The sequence below is a fragment of the Toxorhynchites rutilus genome, chromosome 3 (genome assembly GCF_029784135.1).
Source record: "Toxorhynchites rutilus septentrionalis strain SRP chromosome 3, ASM2978413v1, whole genome shotgun sequence".
In the NCBI taxonomy this organism is placed as follows: domain Eukaryota; kingdom Metazoa; phylum Arthropoda; class Insecta; order Diptera; family Culicidae; genus Toxorhynchites; species Toxorhynchites rutilus.
In genome coordinates this window covers 211,267,710-211,283,020 of record NC_073746.1, presented here as the reverse complement: position 1 = coordinate 211,283,020, position 15,311 = coordinate 211,267,710, and the positions used below count along the sequence as shown (strand labels likewise).

Here is a 15,311-nt window from a genome sequence, read left to right as displayed (position 1 = left end):
CCAACTGCCTCGTTTTGATTGGCCCGATTTACGGTTTCCAAAACACAGTCATCATAACAAAGCAGCCTTGGGGGAATCGGCATCGCAAATACATGAAAGTATGGGGATTTTTGTTCTCACCGAGTGTGTTCCCCAACACAGACTTCAAAACCAAGCAGCGTTGGAGAAATCGGGATTGCAAATACATGAAAGTCGGGGGTATTTTCGTTCCGACTGAAATGTTTTTCCCTAACACAGACTTCAAATCCATGGAGCGTGGGGAAATTGCAATTTCATGCAAGTCGAGGGGCATTTTTGTTTTGACTGAAATATGTTTCCCTAGCACAGACTTCAAATCCATGGAGCGTGGGGAAATTGGCATTGCAAAAACATGCAAGTCGGGGGCATTTTTGTTACGACTGAAATGTGTTTACCTAATACAGACTTCTAAACCGAGGTGTGATCATATCAAACGTAAAAGGACTGTCATTAAATTTACTTGTAACGAAGAACATAATCATGAAACATGTACCGTAGGAGTAATATTTAACTTAAGAAAACATTGTATCATTAATATATAAGTATGTAGCCTACATTTGTTTGACGAAAATGAACAAATAAATCTATCACAATTCATGAATTGACCTTACATGGCATTATACAATCTTTTTACTCACATAGCAAATATATTGGGTTCTATTGAATTCGAAAATTGTTTCATTCAATCAAAAATTTAATCAATACAAACAAATGATTGCTAAGCTAAGGTAGTCCCACGTCAGCCTTGCGGTTATATCATAGATATAATCCACCCATTTTTTTGCTTTTTAATTCCACTAATTAAAATTTGTTACAACTTTATTCTATACGAAATTTTGTCATCTTTCAAATGAAGGAAACAAAATCCCAAAAAATATATTTTTCAAAAAAAAGTGTACTCATCACTCGAAAGACACCGTACGATTATCTCGAACTTGATTAGTTGAAAATAAATGCTATTTGAAGTCCTGAATAGCATATCACAACATTGTGTAGAAAACATTTCACAATTTCAAGCTGCATCAGTCATGATTTTACTCTTCCGAAAACAAAAGTACCTTCTGTCATTACCTTGCTTCCGTACTAGTCGAACCAGTCTACCATGTATCAGCTCAAGAAACAAATCAATGAGACAGTGATCCCACCTTTTTAATTTTTTGATTATCGTACAGGCGCACACTTCTAATCTGAAATGGCAGCACTGCCCTCGTGTCAAGCGGACAAATAAAATGGAGAATTTCGGGTGATTGTTGTTTTGCACAACATTAATCTGCCCAGAGTTGTCAAAAGTTTGTGTATTTTCATGGTCTCAAACCGGTCGAAAAGTATCGCAAAGTGATCAGTTATTCCGGCGGAACGCGATGAAAGTGCTATATTCCGACTTGGAGTGTTTTCGGGTGCCTTATCGGCGTACGAAAATCGTTTGATTTGTGGAGGACAAACCGATCGTCCATTCCAAGCAGACCCTCATGCGAGCAGCAAGAAACTCTGTGGAGAGGAGTCTGCTAATGCCTTCTGCTTGGTGGGAGTGAAGAGGCTCGCAAGAAGTGCGCTTCTATGAGATAGGATATCATTATTTGGAGAAAGTTACATCATGGTGTTCGATTAACATTTTCGCACGCACCAATTTATGTCGAGAATGGAATCGGCGCGGTCAAATGAAGGCAGAATAATCGTGGAACAGTTTTCAATCAATCAAATCGAAAGTGAAGTGAGACGAAAATTAGAATCCATTGCGAGGGAATGGTACAAGTGAGTGAGCGAGAAGGTAACGGGATTAGAAGAATAGTGTCTCCCGTCCCGCCGGAGGGTGTGTGACGCAGAACAACGCGTTTGTTTGCGGCATGGTGGCTAGTTTGTTTGATATGGTTTGAGTTTATTCAAATTGGATGTTTTTGCTGGATATCTCTGCTGTATGTACGAAAACTTAATCTTAAGTTTATTCCCACTTAACTACTTTTGCGAAAAAACTGTTCTCTTACATACTTTTCTTTTGAATGAACTGATTGATACATAAGAAAAAGTGAATATGTGAATTGAGTAAATGAAAAATGTCAAAGTTATTTATCAGATAAAGATTACATTTTGTTTGACTATTTGGGAAATTGTTTCACTGAGTTTAATATTGATAATTATACTCGGATAAAACAGCACGAATCCATGAGCAGCCGATCAGTTATCGACTGTTTATTGGGAGGGCATTACTAACGTTTATATTCCTCACATTGCGTATAGCATTTTGATTAAATCAAAATTACAAGGTTTATTTTCATAGAATATTGTTTTTTGTTCTTAAAATGACACAACTGGTAGCCCTGTCATTCTGGTGGTACGAAACATGTATGCGTCGAGTAGTGATGGCTCAGCACTTCGAATATCTTCCGAATGTCGCATGCACTTTGATTGGTTTAGTTCACGAGCGCCTTCTAAGCTCAAGTGTAGTTGTGAGACATTGGCAGTTTTAATTTTTCTTTTGCTGTAGAGAACACGCGTTTTTGTTTACAGCATGTTAGTAACGAAGTATTTTGTTTTGTATTTGATATGACCGTGTTGAGGCGTGAATTTGTCTGATGGGAATTTTAAAAACATTCCGTGGTGACCTCGTTTTTAAGGACAAAGGTGAACTGTTGACAAATGAATATTGTTGAAAAGAAATAGACCCTTACTTCAGGGTTCACTTTCTTGACAATATCAGGATAAACATATGATCTAACTATCGGATAAACATATTTGCTGCTAGAATACGACGGTTTCGGGATGGCTATCGATGTTCATGAAGCTTGGAATTGGAGTTATATTCATAAACATTCTGCGCCGGATGAAAAAAATAGTTTTGTTCTGCTGAGTTTTAGTAATTTTGGATTTCGTAATGAGATCTGCCACAAGACAGAGAAAATCCTGGTATAATCCAAAGTTCTGGATGAGCAAATAAACTGTTGAGCTCTTATGGAATTTAAAATACTTTAAAATATAAAATTGGCGGACAAACGAGTTGGAAGTAGTAACTGTTAAACTACTTCGGGTATAAACCTTCTTTGATAAGGTAAATGTACGATTCATATGGATGAACTATTCTCAGATTCATCCCAGGTCACTTTTGATAATTTAATTAATTTTATTCTATCCAAAAACTAGAAGTGGATTATATCTGTGATATAACGGCAAGGTGGACGTAGGACTAACGTTGGCTTCTTGGATAGCCAACACAATCGGGGAGTATTCCCGGACTAGGAGTTCGACATCGCCGTAGTTGAAGTTGAATCATTCATGTTCTACTGGATGGCCAGCGTGGCTGTTGTGAGGGGGTGTGATGCTGGAATTCTCGATACTCACTGTGTGTTATAGTGGGTTTACATTAGGGAAATCTATAGCTATAGATGGATTTATTCACCCGAAAATAGATGTAAACGGGTGAGAATATATATGATACACTTCTACGAGGTATAAATGTATAGGATAAATAGAATAAATTCAGGCATATGTGAACGCAGGTGAATTTCTCACTGGTGAGAAATCACTGAAGTTTTCGCAAGCCTCTTTTGAGGCCAACTTAGTATCACCAAGAGCGTTTTGCATGGACCGGAAGAGATGATAATTACTTGGAGCCAGGTCCGGACTATACGGTGCAATATGACATCCCATCCGAGCTCCCGTGTTTCTGGCGGGTCATCAAAGATGTGTGGGGCCGAGCGTTGTCCTGGTGGAAAACAACACCATTCCTATTGATCATTTCTGGCCGCTTCTGGCCAATCGTCTGCTTCAAACGGTCAAACTGCTCACAGTAGAGAACAGAGTTGAGGGTCTGGCCATAGTTGAGCAGATCATAGTGGATGATCCCCTTCCAATCCCACCAAACACAAAGCAAAACCTTCCTGGCCGTCAATCCGGACTTGGCGATGGTTTGGGCCGGCTCACCGCGCTTCGACCACGACTTTTTTCGCTTTAGGTTGTCGTACGTGATCCACTTTTCATCACCAGTCACCATCTTCTTCAAAAATGGGTCGAGTTCGTTCCGTTTCAGCAGTGCATCGCAGGCGATGATTCGGTCTAAAAGATTTTTTTGCGTCAACTCGTGTGGCACGCATACATCCAGCTTTTTTTGGAATCCAGTCTATTGCAAATGGTTCCAAACGGTTTTATGGTTTATACCCAGTTCGACGATTGGCCTACCAGTACGGGGTGTTACTTCGACAGCCACTACACCAGAACGGAATCGATCAAACCGACGCTGTGCTGTGCGAATCGTTACAGTATCTGGTCCATAAATTACACGAATTTTCTCGGCCGCATTCGTTGCAGTTTTACCTCGCAGGTAGTAAAAACGTAAAATATGGCGAATTTCTTGCTTGGTGAACTCCATCTTTGACGCGCTATAACTTGAGACTGAAAAGGACAATCACAACACTGTCAAAACGACACTTGATTGTCGTCTTTGAATAGCCGTATAGTATGACCCGATGGACTCGATGCGATAAGTACAACACAAGATATGTTTAAGTATTGCCGTATTTTCAGAATATACGACATTTCTTTTCCCCCAACCCAATATATGTAACTTCGCGCTAGTGTAAACGGTTGATTCTATAAATCTTCATCATATTCTATAAATCTCATCATATTTCTTCACACGAATATATCACTAGTCTAAACCCACCCTTAGAGACTGAAATTGCGTTATGTAAGGGGAAATCCAAGGTCCAAAGGTCCAAAATCCAATTTTTTTGCGTTAAGTAATTTGTACACCACGCCTAAGGATAGTGGATTCGGATTCGAAGCATAAATATAGATCGGTGAAAACTTTTGTTACGCACTAGTATAACTAATTTCGGCAATTTTCAATTGTTCATATGTAAAGTTTGATTGTTTTTCTGACATCATCAGATCTTATATTCTTCCGCATATCGCCTACAAGAAGCTGACTTTCGGAAATTTATCAAGCCAGATTCGTGCTCCATAAGTCCGGCGAGTATCAAGTTCCAATGTATCAGGGGCTGTCCACATACCACGTGGACAGAAAAAACCCTCCCCCTCCGTGGACAAGCATGGACATTCCTGATACCCCTACCCATCTTGTCCACGTGGACAACCCTTCATTTTTTAGAGAAAATAATTGAATTTTCTATGTTCTATTCCATATTTTCTATTGGTAAAAATGTTAGCTATTACTATTAAATGGTTTGTTCTCATTTGTTTTATTTTTTACCGAGCTCGAGAAGCTTTTTAGTTTTTTTTTAGTAGTTTTGTCTGCTGTATATGAAAATCTATATGAAAATATTACTCATGGATCTAATCCTCACACATTTTTATAAAAAGCCAACGCAAGTTTGCTGAGCTCTTTGAGTTTTCAATTCGCTTTGCGGGCGGATTGCCGCTCAAACTCATAGATGTTAGTCAGTGCCTGATTTCTGACGCCGTCCACTTAGCAGATCCACAGATTCAAGATTAGTGTATTAATGTAGAATATTTTCTCTTCTAAGCACTCACAAAACTTGGTCGGGTAGTGCATGGCCGCTACAATGAACCTAGTCAGAACTAAATACCTGCAGTATCATCGTGATTGATGACTTCATTAACCAATATTTTCTGTACAGTTTTGTTAATCGTGGGAAATATTTGGTTGCCCTGAAAACTCGTGCCGATTTAATGAAAAAATCAAAAGCATAATTTTTATAGACATGAATTTCTTCGATTATATATGCACCGTTTTGTATTTTTATGCTGTCTGGTGAGCCACAGTTCTTACAAAATACTGAACAACTGATAATCTAAGGAAGGAATATCTAGGGAATATGGCGGGTAGAGTCCCAGCCAAACTACAAAACATGTTTGCCGAATTGTCAAACAGACATTAGATTTGACATTGTCCTGGAGGAATTCGACCCCCATTATATTGGATAATTCTGTTCTTAAACTCACCTCAGAAGTGTTCAGGTGCCATGTAGGCACTTGGACAGTTCTCGAACTCCACTGAAAGCTGAGATTTAGGCACTTCAACAGTTTCTTAAGCCAACTAACAATTGAGATATTGAAATTTTCCGAGCAGGGGTGTAAAATAGGGGTTTCCATCTGGGAGAGTAGAAGCTCGCAATATAATTTTTTTTCCAATCCAATCAGACACAGTGTATGATTTTTTCGGAGCAAAACACGATACGTGTTTTAGTTGTGTTGATGAAGTGATTCGCAAATGGAGATGCGTTCAATCAAATGTTTTAGATCAAATAATATGTAACCCATCCATTACAGCGTATTACGAAATCATTCTTCACCAGGTGCTCATGAACGGTTGTTTTAGATATCTGTAGTGAATCTGTATTGCAAAAATTACTTAATTAAAAAAGAGCATCGTTGTTAGGAACATATCTCCAGAGATATGGCCCATGCATCAAAGAATGTGTTGTTCGCCTTCCATTCTCGCAAACCTCAATAAATAGAAGCGAAGGAGCGAAGCTGAAAAAAGGAGCGGAACCTAAAAAAATTAATGTCGTGCTTTTAATACATTCGATAAAAAAAATTAGGTACAGAGTGTTAAGTCGAAATTTTAAAATAATTTTTTAAAATTACTTGAAAATCAGCGCATGACTAACACTATACAATAAAACCCAAAAAACTGTTTTTGGAACTTTTAAAAAATCGATGCAAAAAAAATAAAAAAAAACATTTAGTTCGTTTTTCGTCGAATCAACGAATTAATTTTACACACAATTTATTGGAGTATCCAGAACTGCCTATCGATTAGCAGCGCATTCATCATTTATTGAATTAACAATCGTCGAAGACGATGGAGCACTTTTTCATTCAAACAAAAATAACTTTGTATTGAAAGGTCCTACAGGAAAGTTCTTGGAATCCAGTGAAAGCTGGTTACTAAAAGTCTCGAGAAACCTTGAAATAACAGAAAGAAATTGTATTTTTTTTTGGTTCCTATATTTTTATTCACTACATTCACACACACCGCAAGATAACAAAGTGTCCCTCCTCCCTCACCGTGGATAACCGTGGACATTTTCGCGACCCCTGCCCCCCCTAAAGTTGTCCACGTGGTATGTGGGCAGCCCCATATCTTCGTTGACTTCAATGTCACATATGAAAATTAATATTTTGAGCGAGCCACTTTCATTTATATTGATAAAAGTGCCGACTGAAATGAATGGTTGCTTCTTTGGGTTTGAATTTTTGATCAGAATCAGCAAAACAGATCTTCTGATTAAAATATGTTGACCATCTGAAAAAAATATTTAGGAGTTGGCATTTTAAACTTCATAAACCTTAGAAATTGTAATTTTCTGTAACCATATACTGGACCTTACATCACACCCAATCAAATATTTGGCAATTTGATTCTTCCCTGAATTTTTAAGGTTAATTCCTGATTTCCAATCTTAACACGAATGTATAAAAAAACTTTTTGAATTTATGCACTTCTATTCCTTATAGATTAGCTTTTTTTTAGCTTCTACTAAAACAACTGCCATTGAAGGACCACGATAGGATAAATTTAATTTTCAGTGTAACAGTGCACACTGCATTGTTCAATTTGCACTGACGCGCTCAACTGTTGTAATGTTTAGGAGTTTACTTTATGACATATTACTTTCGATGTTTTCTAAGCAGTCTAAAATGCATCTTTTCGTCTATTTTTACAGTATTTGTTCGTAATATTACAAAAGAAAGAAATTGTACCCTGATAACAAGAAAATGCCAAACAACGGCTAGAACACAATGCTCAGAAGAAAACTGTTGTGTTGAGTGTGTTTTATACAAATAAAAGTGAAACGTGACATTCTCGTGAAGAATCAAGAATCAATTCACAAAAAAAGTTCTCTTCGTCACTCGGTGGATGGGCAGCAGATTCCAATAGACCACGGGCCAGAATGAAGGAGATGGTCGGTGGTTGCTGTGTATGCTCCGACGATCGGGGTTGGTCCGAGAACCCTCTGGTGTATTGCGACGGACAGAGTTGTGCGGTGGCCGTGCACCAGGCGTGCTACGGTATCGTGACGGTTCCCAGTGGACCCTGGTACTGTCGAAAATGTGAAAGTCAGGAACGTTCGGCGCGAGTTAGGTGCGAGTTGTGTCCATCCCGGGATGGTGCGCTCAAGCGGACTGATAATCTGGGCTGGGCCCACGTCGTTTGTGCGCTTTATATTCCGGAGGTGCGCTTCGGGAATGTCACCACGATGGAGCCGATCATTCTTCAGTTGATCCCACAGGAGCGCTATAATAAAAGTAAGTGTATACTAAATTAATTAGTGTTAGTAACTGTTTACCGATGAATTCCAATTTCTTCTTACAGCATGTTATATATGTCAGGAGATGGGCAAAGGGTCCAGGTCCACAGCGGGCGCTTGCATGCAATGCAACAAATCCGGCTGCAAACAACAATTCCACGTCACCTGCGCTCAGCAACTTGGTTTGCTTTGTGAAGAGGCGGGAAACTATTTAGATAATGTTAAATACTGTGGATATTGTCAGCATCATTATAGTAAATTGGTAAGCATTCGGTAATGTTCACAAAAACAAAAGAGCTCTGTAACCAATCTTTCGATTTTTGTAGAAAAAAGGTGGTAATGTTAAAACGATACCACCATACAAACCGATCAATCACGAAACGAACTCTAGTGATGGACCGTCGTCACCCGAGAAAGAGTTAGACCCACCTTCATCCCAGCCACATTCGAGTGGAAGTGGCATGGGAATAGGTGGCAGTAGCAATAGTGTGAAGTCCAACAATCGATTGCCGAGCGATCAAATTGGATCCTCATCAACGTCATCGTCTTCGAAACAAAGGAAATCCTCGAGCGTCTCAAAAAACTCAACTAGTGCAGCTTTGACCTCTTCCTCCACAACACTTGCTGGCAGTGGAAGTAATAGCGCTAGTATAAACAGTCAAGCCACATCCTCTGTATTTACCGGTGTACCCACCATCAATCCTGCAAGTACGAGTAGCGGTACGACAGGAGGAAATATCAGCAAGACTGGTTCATCCTCTTCGAGTAGTAGCAGTAAAGATAAGGATAAATATAACAAAAATGTAAATAAGATCTCCAGTACAAACAAAACCCACGATAAGGATCCGTCATCGTCCTCTACAGCATCCTCTTCCTCCTCTTCACAGCGAGATAAAAGTTCTAAATCGTCTAAATCCGGTAGCAGTAGCAGCAGTAGTAGTAACAGCAACAGCAGCGGAGCAAGCGGCGTGACTAGTGGTATCGGATCGGGTACCGGCGGCAATAGCACCAATGCGAGTTCCACTGCGAACAGCTCTCTACCTAAGGAAAGTGATCTTTCCTCGTTGCCACCATCTGCTTCTACAGCTCTGTCAATGATTACTTCCACTATGAAGCATACAGAAAATGGAGCTAACAAGCAGGACAAAACGTTAGCGCAAATATCCTCCGCCGCGGCATCTTCTGCGAGAGCAGCGTCTCTATCGCCTGCTGCTATCCCTACGACGTTAATCATTAAACCACCACACGAACCCTCGGGAAGCAATAAAGAGCTCCTGTCGAAAGAAGCGATCGCCAAATTTACCACCTCGAATTTCACGGAAACAATAGTTGTAAATTCCGATTCTGTGTTTGGGACTAGCAATACGGGCGGAGGTAGCGGCAGTGCGAACGCTGCGCCCACGGGAAGTTCCATCAGTACGGGTAACACCATGATATCTACGGCGGGGTCTACGTCGGTCGTTGATACTGGCTCAACAAGTGGCGCTGGTAGCAAGATGAGTATATCGGGAGGCAGTTCCTTCGCAGGAACAGGGTCTAGTGTTGCGAAGAAACGGAAAGCTGAAGCAAGATCCACCCCGACATTGATTTCAACTGGAGATATAGATATAAATCGGTAAGAGCAGCGCGTTATACTTTTTTTGTGGAAGGTTATATCATTTTTCAATTTTCAGTGATTTAATCAAGGATGTTGCCGTTTCTCTCGTACCCTTGCCGTTGAATAAAAGCGATAACATTGATCCAGCATCGATAAGTGGCATCGAGAAAAGCATTAAAAAGGTAAGATCCTGAGAATTCAATCATTCTTTGTTCGTTGAAAAGGCTAGCGACATTTATTCGAGTATCGTGTCACTCGATGTACCTAAGATAGAACTCAGTATCCAAACAATACAAAAAGAGGGAATTTCTCCAATCCTTTGTGTCAGCAAGAATAGCGCAAAAAGGCTAAATTGTGCTGAAAACGCTTCTTCTCTGCACATTAAACAGCTTTTATATACTTCGATCGAAGCAGTTTTGTTGACAAACGTTTTCCCAGTCACGCATACATGTTCGTTATCTTCCGTGGGAGTTGCACCCGTGGCCGAGTGGTTAGCGTCTCACATTATCATTCTGGGTGTTCGGGTTCGGTTCCCGTTTTAGCCGAGAAATTTCCTTCGACTTGCACTGTGGTCACGCCTATTCTAGAGCTTGCCCCTCGGAATACATTCAAGGCGTGTTATTTGGCTTAAGAATTCTCAAATACGTATTTATAAATGACGCTAGTTAATGCATACGTTGAGACGGCAAAAGTTCCACAGGGAACGTTAACGCCATTCAAGAAGAAGAAGAAGAAGAAGAAGGGAGCTGCATCAAAACATTTTCAATGAGTCCCTCAGTCCAGCTCCATCGTGTAAGCATGGGCTAATTCCAAATCCTTTTTGGGAGCTGCATTTATTGATTTGTTGTTTCTGTACTATATTCAGCAGAAAACGTCTTCCTGTAACAGTGTACTAATAACTAATTTCATAATTTTATTATGATTCCGCTAATTTGGTTCAAGAGTTTTTGAGAGATATTATTTCGCCCGGAGTGCGAAAGCTTCACTCGACGCCACTGCACAATGATCCAGGAGATGCATTTAAGTGGAAATTAGCATTTAGAGCTCGACAGTTATTTTCTAGACAAACCCTGTCTTCGACAAAGTTGTTACATATGATTAAAAGGTAGAAAAAAGCTTTGTTCTACAAAGTTAATTAAAATAATTGGGGCTACAATATTGTCGAACTATGTTTATCTCTATCTAGAAAGATAAGAAAGTTAGATTTCTTATTTCATCGACAATTTTGGTCACCCTATTTTTTGATAACATGAAAATGAGCGCTTTGTCATATGTAACAACTTTGTCGAAGACCGTTTTTGTCTAAAGAATCAATATCTTCCACAAAGTTGTTTTTTAATTAAGTTACATTAGGATAACCATGAAAAAACCCGGTTATTTTACTCTAACTTTTAAATTTTAAATTCTACATCAAAATTGTCTTCGTACGACTTTTAGAGCGCATCACATATTATATAGAGTGAAATTTGTTCTTTCAAATTCCATCAACAAACATTTTTTTTATGTTCGCCCCGGAAAGAATTACAAACAATTGCAGAGAACGTATTTTTTGGGCTGAAATATCAATTACTTTGAGTTGAGATATTGACAAGCTCTGCATCGCAAAATGTTTGTATCAGTATGTTTTAAAAGCCTTTCGAAGACAGTTTGTATGAAGAATTTGAAATATAAAAGTTAGAGCAAGAAAACAGTTTTTTTTAATGGTGAACCCAACGCAAATTAGGAAAAAGGCACTATATCGATTATTTCAAGAGATATTTAAAAGCTTTGTTCTACAAAGATGTTTTAAATAACTGGAACTACAACATTGTCGAACTATGTTTACCTCTATCTTTAGAGATAAGAAAGTTCGGTTTTTTATTTCATCGAAAATGTTGGTCACCCTATTTTTGGTAACATGAAAATGAATGCTCTATCATATGTAACAACTTTGTCAAAGACAGTGTTTGTCTAGAGAATAACTGTCGAATTCTAAATGCTAATTTCCACTTAAATGCATCTCCTGGGCCATTGTGCACTGGTCATAGATATGGTGATGGTGAATATTGATGCAATATTCGTTGCTGTAAATGCACCAGGACTAGAATTAGGCGATCTAGGATCAATGTTTAGAAAATCGATCTTTTCCTCTCTCGCGAAACCCGATCTTTCAGATCATTTCGATCGTACAAAATTTTATGTAAATTTGTTTTCGGTGAACATTGATTTTAATCACACCAAAAATCACCTGACAAATTTCATATACATTGAATCCTTTTCAAGGTCAAAGCTTTCATTTGTCAAATTTGTGATCATAAACTCAGAAGAAGCAGTTTTGTGAGTTTGGTCGTTACAAAACAAGTGGTTACAAGTTATATTTACACCATCACATTCCTTAGGCTGATAGTGAAAATTGTGACGAAATTTGTTGGTGACATTAGGTCCAGCAGATAGTTCTTTTCTAGAACCAAACCTACTACCAAGGTGAATCAGTGAATCGATCTCAACGCCATTTAGATTCGATCGATTCGTCAAATTCGATCTTTTTTCTAGAGATCACCCAATCCTATCCAGAACGCAGCGCTTTTATGAGAGTGATTTGGTCGTCCCCTAAGGACAATCCGGTATTTTTAGCAAAAAATAAAATAAAACGATAAGAATTGAACCAAGGAATAGTTGCTTTTGTGTAAATCAACATCAATTTATACCAGCTCATATTTCTTTCAGCCAAACGTCCGATGGTTTGAAAGCACCAATCCCATCAGATGTTAGCATTAATTTTCTCTGGATTTCATCTCTGATGTTCGAAATCCTATGAATTTGTCGAATTCTCTTCTAGGATTGGCCAGGATTTGTCAAACATGCTCCGTCTATTCCGCATTATGAGTGGAAGGAACAACAAAAGCCCAACATGCTAAACTTCTTGCTAAACGTCAGTACCCCAAGAAGCTGTTTCAAAACTAGGAAACTAGGAACTGAAACTTATTTTAATCAGTTTATTCGGACGGACGAAAACTCGGATACAGAATTAGAATTTGCTAGATGAGGATGGTTTGAGTACATTTCCAATAATTTCGGCCTAAAAACATTTTATACCTGGTCCTGTTGCGGGCATAAATTTCTATTAACTGAACATTATAAATAGTCATAAATTGTGAATAAACATAAACATTGTTCCTATCCGTATTGACATTGCACAATGATCCAGGAGAAGCATTTAAGTGGAAATTAGCATTTAAAGCTCGACAGTTATTCTCTATACAAAAACTGTCCTCGACAAAGTTATTGCATGACGGCGCCAGTGGTTGTATGGTTAGCGTAACAGCCTCACAATCCGATCGGCCTGGGTTCAATCCCAGCTGGCGTCGTTGGGTTTTTCTGAGGCGAAAAATCTCTGGTTACGTCTTCCTTCGGAGCGGAAGTAAAAGAAGTTGGCCCGGCTCATGAGTTGTTGAGTCTGATAGGTAGGAACAGGTGGAGTCGCCTCCCTGATGTCGGTGATTGGCACTAAAGTGGCGGAAATAGGCCGACGAAAAATAAGCGAAGATAAAAAAAAAAAAAAAAGTTATTGCATATGATAGAGCGCTTAATTTCATGTTATCAAAAATAGGGTGACCAAAATTGTCGATGAAATGAAAAAAAAAACTTTCTCATCTTTATAGATAGATGTAAACATAGTTCGACAATGTTGTAGTCCCAGTTATTTGAGACATCTTTGTAGAACAATGTTTTTTTTCTATCTCTTGGAATAACCGATACAGCGCCTTTTAGGGTAACCATGAAAAAAACGGTTTTTTTGCTCTAACTTTTATATTTCAAATTCTACATACAGACTGTCTTCGAAAGATTTGTAGAACATACTAATACAAACATTTTGCGACACAGAACTTGTCAATATCTTAACTTCACTCAAAGTTATTGATAATTCTTCCCAAAAATACGCTCTCTTAAATTGCTTGCCATTCTTTCTGGGGCATAGAGGACTTTTCTCAAAACAATGTTTGCAAATTTTGGCAGTCCAGTAGAAACTCGATTACCCGCGAGCGGATTATCCACGAAAGCGAGTTCCATAGTAATTCTATAGAGCTCCCCAAAATTTGTCAGCGAGAGGTAGACGCTTGCTCTTTTGTTTTGGTCATGGCTTTCACATTATCTGAGCACTGGTGCACCTTACAAATGGATAGAGCATCTTACAAATGGATAGTTTAATGATTTCTATATTGATAAAACATAGTCTCCATACTGAAATATCTTTATTTCGTGCTTGCGGCTCATTTTTTTTATTCTTTATCGCGTTATTCGCGATTTTTGTTATGCGCGGTGGCCTAGCCAGACTATTCTGCGGATAATTGGGGTTCTACTGTATATTGTAGAGCTGAAATTTGTCAATGTCACTGCATACATTTTGGCTACTATGACGACCATTGTAACATTACCATAAAACGAAGTGCAACAAAACATAAGTGTAGTGCGTAGATGTAGTGAATATATTTTTTTTCTTTATTTTTGAGACTTTCAGCCTCCTGGGCTGGTTCGTCTCAGGATGTAGTGAATAAAAAAATCAGGAAAAAATAAAAAAATCGATATCTTTCTGTTTTATCTCAATTAACTCAATAGCAAACATAATTAACTTTATCAAACAGATTTCGTTCCTGTAGGGTATTTCCATACAGAGATACTTCTGTTTCAATTAAATATTACCCCTTCGTTTTGGTGATAAATAATTCAATAAATAATGATCGCACCGCAAACCGAAAGAAAGCTTTGAAAATTCTAATAAATTCTATATAAAGTCCGCCTCTAGTTCCCTCGTCTCATTCTCGTTGACCTCCTCGATTGACTGAAATCTCTTTCCACGAAGTAGCAACTTCAACTTGGGGAACAAAAAAGAGTCGCACGAGGCCGTACCAGGTGAATACGGTACTTGTTCGATGGTATTTACTCGATGTTTGGTAAAAAATTCAGAACAATTCGAGCTCGGTGCGATGACGCGTTATCATCATGCAAAATCAAAAAATTGTCGGCCCACATTTCCGGTCGTTTGCGACGTACTGGCAGACACTAAAACCTGACAGATGTGCGTCTTAAGGTCGTGCTAACAAAAGAAAATAAATAAACCGGTTCCCGCACGGTACGATTAAATAGAAAATCTCGATATTTTCTGATCATAGTGTAATACCATCGACTCTAAATTTGATGAGCATATTCAAACCATGACAGCCAAGCCATTCGCCTTTCTCGATTTTATTCGATTTAGTAAACAGAACATTATGAGTCATTATCCACAACTGACGAATTTATCGCTGAAATTAAACAAAATATCTGTTCAGCTCTCCTAGAATTTGTGAACTGATGATTTGTCGAAGATATCAGTTCGAATAATCAATGGTTATATTACAAAACAAGCAATTAATCACTTTTTTGTTCTTGGAGGTTTATTTTGCGGACACTTGCAATACCGCATGTACGCTATGCGATACAGCAACACA

General features: G+C 38.7%; 1 protein-coding gene across 9 annotated transcripts in view; it reads left to right on the top strand.

Annotated features, from left to right (window-relative positions):
- Nucleotides 1-1,224: 1,224 nt before the first annotated feature.
- Nucleotides 1,225-15,311, top strand: part of LOC129780522 (protein AF-10) — a 39,865-nt gene continuing 25,778 nt past the window's right edge. For 5 of the 9 annotated variants that reach the window (XM_055788870.1, XM_055788869.1, XM_055788865.1 and 2 more), the window contains exons 1-5: nucleotides 1,225-1,931; nucleotides 7,662-8,244; nucleotides 8,312-8,508; nucleotides 8,573-9,861; nucleotides 9,920-10,025. In XM_055788870.1, the coding sequence (XP_055644845.1) occupies nucleotides 7,890-8,244; nucleotides 8,312-8,508; nucleotides 8,573-9,861; nucleotides 9,920-10,025 (1,947 nt within the window). In that variant the 5' untranslated portion in view covers nucleotides 1,225-1,931; nucleotides 7,662-7,889. Of the gene's footprint in view, nucleotides 1,936-7,661; nucleotides 8,245-8,311; nucleotides 8,509-8,572; nucleotides 9,862-9,919; nucleotides 10,026-15,311 lie in introns of all 9 variants that reach the window. The other 4 variants (XM_055788866.1, XM_055788864.1, XM_055788862.1 and 1 more) reach the window with 4 other exon arrangements.